The sequence below is a fragment of the Pollicipes pollicipes genome, unplaced genomic scaffold (assembly GCF_011947565.3).
Source record: "Pollicipes pollicipes isolate AB1234 unplaced genomic scaffold, Ppol_2.1 Scaffold_4002;HRSCAF=4701_pilon_pilon_pilon, whole genome shotgun sequence".
Taxonomy (NCBI): Eukaryota; Metazoa; Arthropoda; class Thecostraca; order Pollicipedomorpha; family Pollicipedidae; genus Pollicipes; species Pollicipes pollicipes.
Genome location: NW_023596420.1, coordinates 4877727 through 4882337, shown reverse-complemented (window position 1 = coordinate 4882337; position 4611 = coordinate 4877727). Strand labels below are relative to the sequence as shown.

At 57.5% G+C, this 4611-nt stretch overlaps 1 protein-coding gene across 1 annotated transcript in view; it reads right to left on the bottom strand.

The window, feature by feature from the left end:
* Positions 1-502: 502 nt before the first annotated feature.
* LOC119093432 (muscarinic acetylcholine receptor DM1) overlaps positions 503-4611 on the bottom strand; it is a 49462-nt gene continuing 45353 nt past the window's right edge. The window contains exons 2-3 of the mRNA XM_037216389.1: positions 776-1570; positions 503-523 (exon numbers count right to left, since the gene is read on the bottom strand). Coding sequence (XP_037072284.1) covers positions 503-523; positions 776-1555 — 801 coding nt within the window. The 5' untranslated portion in view covers positions 1556-1570. The remainder of the gene's footprint in view (positions 524-775; positions 1571-4611) is intronic.

Genomic DNA, 4611 nt, shown 5'->3' with positions numbered 1-4611 from the left:
ATAATCTTATAATACCTGTCGAAATTGCACTGCCGACATCGTCCGAGAGGCTAGTCGAGGGAATGGCTTCAATTTAGCCGTTCGTTCGTAGCATTTTGATGGCGGCAACTGAAGGTTAAAGGAAACTTTGAAATATGTGCAAATACAAGCTCTCAGTAATACCACATCTTGAAAATGTACATAAAAAGACATACAATTACCAAGCGTTACTAATATGCGACAATATTTGTAATTTAAGATTATATGAACAAAATTGATTTTTGAAATGTGGATCAATACATTATTATCCTTGCTTCATGCCACATGTCCCAAAGGTGTAAATCGTCGATGTGCCTCGTTTATTCTAAGCTGGGCGCCTCATCCCCGATCCCGAGCTACGCCGGCCTCGAGCTGGAAGCTCCGATCGTGATCCTGCCAACCACATGTGGGCAAGGCTCTCCACCCCGCTTAGATTCCGCGCAACCCACGCCATCCAAGGACGCTTGAAGCGGACTGGTCAGGCTCAGAGCGCGTGCTGGAGTCCCTGCCGACCCTCGAGTTACTGGGTATGGGTCCCAGGCCCGAGATGCACTGGCCTGGAATTGGAGCACGTACTGTTGTTCTTGCCGGCCTGCAGATAACTGACCCCTCGCCCCCCACCACCCACCCCTCCTCGTGATCCAGAGACGGACTGACCTGGAGTTGAAACGTCGCCTGCTGTTGTCCTTGCCGGCCTGCAGATGGCTCTCCCCCCACAAGTCGGGCTCCCCCCCCAAGTCGGGATCCACGGACAGACTGACCTGGAGTTAGAACGCCTGCTGTTGTTCTTGCCGGCCTGCAGATGGCTGAGGTCGCGCTGCCGCTGCTCCGTCTCCAGCCAGATGCGGTAGTAGAGCCCGCACATGATGAGCACGGGCAGGTAGAAGGCGGCAATGGCCGTGCCGAACGTCCAGTAGTGGTTCGTCTCCAGGAACTGGATGTAGCACTCGTGCGGCTCCACGGTGCGCTGACCCTCGATGTATGGCCAGGCGTAGATCCAGGGCGGCCAGAGGACGAGCGAGACGCCCCAGGCGCTGGCAATCATGGCCGCCGCGCGCCGGTTGGTGCGCCGCGCTCGGTACGTCAGCGGCCGCGTCACAGAGAAGTAGCGGTCGAAGCTGATTATGAGCAGGTTGAGCACGGAAGCGTTGGAGGCGAGGTAGTCGAGCGCCAGCCACGTGTCGCAGACGACCGGGCCCATCACCCAGCGGCCCATCACCAGGTACACGGTGTAGAGCGGCATCGAGATCAGGCCGATGGCGAAGTCGGCCACGGCCAGGCTGAAGAGGAAGTAGTTGCTGATGGTCTGCAGCTGCTTGTCGATGTGGAAGGACACCATCACCATGATGTTGCCGACGACGGTGATGGCGATGAGCACGCCGGCCACGAACACGATCAGCACCGTCTGCGTGGCCGAGTAGATGGCGCTCAGCTCGGAGTCGGTGCCGTTGGTGAGGGAGCTCCTGTTGACGGTGTCGGCCGTGACCAGTGCCGTGACGGTGGTGCCCACTGACCACGGCACGCTGCTGTCCTCCATCTCAACCCGCTGAATCTGCGGAAGAGCGCGGCGACGTCAGTCGTGATTGTCGCCGAAGTTATCAGTGTGAGCAGCACTGAGTGCGACACGATCTGAAGAGGAGAACAGGAAGGCTGGTCGCGGGTTTGCCGCACGCACGGCGTAACTGGTCCCCCTCTCTCTCTCTCTCCTCTCTCTCTCTCTCTCTCTCTCTCTCTCTCTCTCTCCTCTCTCTCTCTCTCTCTTCTCTCTCTCTCTCTCTCTCTCTCTCTCTCTCTCTCTCTCTCTCTCTCTCTCTCTCTCGCACTCGAATGACGGACCTGAACGCGACATATTACAGTCTGCTGCCTCATCCCAGGCAGCACGCACGCTCCGCTGTCACCACGGAGCCACGGGGGAAATCAGCTAGAAGGTCAAAAATATTCGCGTAAGGAGCGTTGCCTTCGAATACACTGCGATGCTCAAATGCGGTTAGTTCATTATTTTATTTTCCGGTCGCTTTAGAAGTTCAGGGCTGCTCACACCGATGGTGTCAACCTCTGGCTGTCCATCGGAGAAGGCAATAGGGTGAACGTCACATGAAACTTGATTAGAATAAGTTCTTTTAGCGTGGCTTAAACACCTGCAACTTGCTTTACGGGTGTAAAGTGCACGTCGTACCATGCATGAGCGTCTCATTGGACAGCACGGAAATTTTAAAGGATCTTCCTTGAACAGATCGTCTTATGAGCCTCTTAAGACCTATCAGATGCTGTCAAGAAGCCGTTTGCCAGTCAAGAAACATATTTCTACGGTGCCTGTGAGTTAATATGGAAGAACGTGGTGACGTAAGTCTTTTAGTTAGAGCGCTCACCCATGGCTTTCCGTTTCGTGTGTTTGAGACTGATTACCAGCCTCATGATGAGCCATTCCACTCACACCGCCGCTAGAGAACCTGGTGTCAATTTCCACACATGCTAAGGACGCCGGAGAAAGGAAGTTCGGTTGATGCAATCAATGGTATCATGCTCACAAAAAACGAACTGCAAGTGGTAACCGATCGCACGTTCAACGAAATGTGTGGCAATGAGAAAGCTGAAACCGCTGCCTGAAACGAAACGGCCATGTTTTTTTTTTAGAACGCCGGGGGCTTTTTCTGGCAAGTATCGTGCAGAGCCGAACGTTTCCAAGCAAGTTCAGTGCAAAGGGCTGAGTGTTTGCAGGCAGGCACAGTACAAAGAGTCGAGCGTTTGCGGGCAAATACATTACACAGAATCGGGCGCTTGCAGGTAAATACATTACAGAGAGCCGAGAGCTTGCAGGCAAATGCAGACGTGTCAAGCACTTCACAATGGGGCCTGCGTGCGAACTGGTTTTACCACTGGGAGCGGCCGTCAGCCTCCCATCCTCGGAGCGCCACGGCAGTCCGATCTCCCCGGGGCACGCTCGCCGCGCCCCCGCCACCCCGTGACGCAACAGCGCCAGTCCGGGCCCGGCGACGGCGATTATCTGACAGATGACCCGGCTGAGGGTCCGCCGGCCAGCCGGAGACAGACCGCGGCGGTCGGGAGGCACGGCGGGTCGTCAGCGAACGAGAAGTCGACAGATGGGCCGCCGCGACCGCGGATGACCGGGTAGGATCGATCGGTCGACAAACTGGAGCCGGGGATGGTCTGCGGGCTTGCCGCCAGGCGCAGGGAGATAAGCCAGGCATCCGGCCCGGCCAGCAGGCAGGAGGAGGGTAATCCGGGCTGCCCGGCTCAGCCAGCAGGCAGGAGGAAGGTAATCCGGGCGCCCGGCCCAGCCAGCAGGCAGGAGGAGGGTAATCTGGGCGCCCGGCCCAGCCAGCAGGCAGGAGGAGGGTAATCCGGGCGCCCGGCTCAGCGCGGAGGCAGAAGGAGGGTAATCTGTGCGCCCGGCTCAGCGCGGAGACAGAAGGAGGGTAAGCTAGGCGCCCGGCCCAGCCAGCAGGCAGGAGGAGGGTGATCCGGGCGCCCGGCTCAGCCCGGAGGCAGGAGGAGGGTAATCCGGGCGCCCGGCTCAGCGCGGAGGCAGAAGGAGGGTAAGCTAGGCGCCCGGCCCAGCCAGCAGGCAGGAGGAGGGTAATCCGGGCGCCCGGCTCAGCCCGGAGGCAGAAGGAGGGTAAGCTAGGCGCCCGGCCCGGCCAGCGGGCAGCAGGAGCATAAGCCAGGCACCAGGCCCAGCCAGCAGGCAGAAGAAGGGTAAGCCAGGCGCCCGGCCTGGCCAGCAGGGATGCAGGACGGTATGCCAGGCGCCCGGCACAGCGAGCGGGTATGCCAGGCGCCCGGCATAGCCAGCAGGTATGCCAGGCACCAGACCCAGCCAGCGGGCAGCAGGAGCATAAGCCAGGCACCAGGCCCAGCCAGCAGGCAGAAGGAGGGTAAGCCAGGCACAGGCCACCGTTGTCCAGATATCAGATCTGGCCGCGAGCCTAAATTACACTGGACGGCGTCATGAAACGGCAAGTGCGGTGATTTTTGGCTTCTTATGGTTACTCTCATGTGATATTCACCGCTTTATGAGGGTGTTGCGTTTAAGTGTTCAAATGGTGTGTAATGATCTCGGCATAACTTTTGCTGTTTTTGGCCCGGTTTGTTTGAGAACAGTATCTTTTTAAGTAGTTTTCTCAAATTGGATCCACAGTTGTTGCCATAGATGCTTCTTTAGATTGCTGTGACGTGCTCCTTGTTTTTACGCAATCGTCAAAAATTTTAAAATGTTCTAGGACACTTCCCGTGACAGTCCATGCGCAGAACGGTCATCATTTCTTCAATGACGCGAACAGCGGCAATATATCTACATAATTAACTGATTGATTCCATCGCGGCAGTAATAAATCCATCTTTCAGCTAACGAAGGATCGCGTTAAAGCCGATAAACCCCGCCTACAATCCAAACCGCAGAGACGGACGCCGTCATATCGGGGCCGGCGCGAGGCCGCCCGCAGAGCTGGCTGCATATAGCGGCTCCCACAGCACAGCTCAACAGGACCGGGCCGGCGGCGGCGCCGGCGGCGGCGGAAATGACAGATTGCTGCCGCTCTCAGGACCTTATCGACCATGCAGGGCGTGATGCGA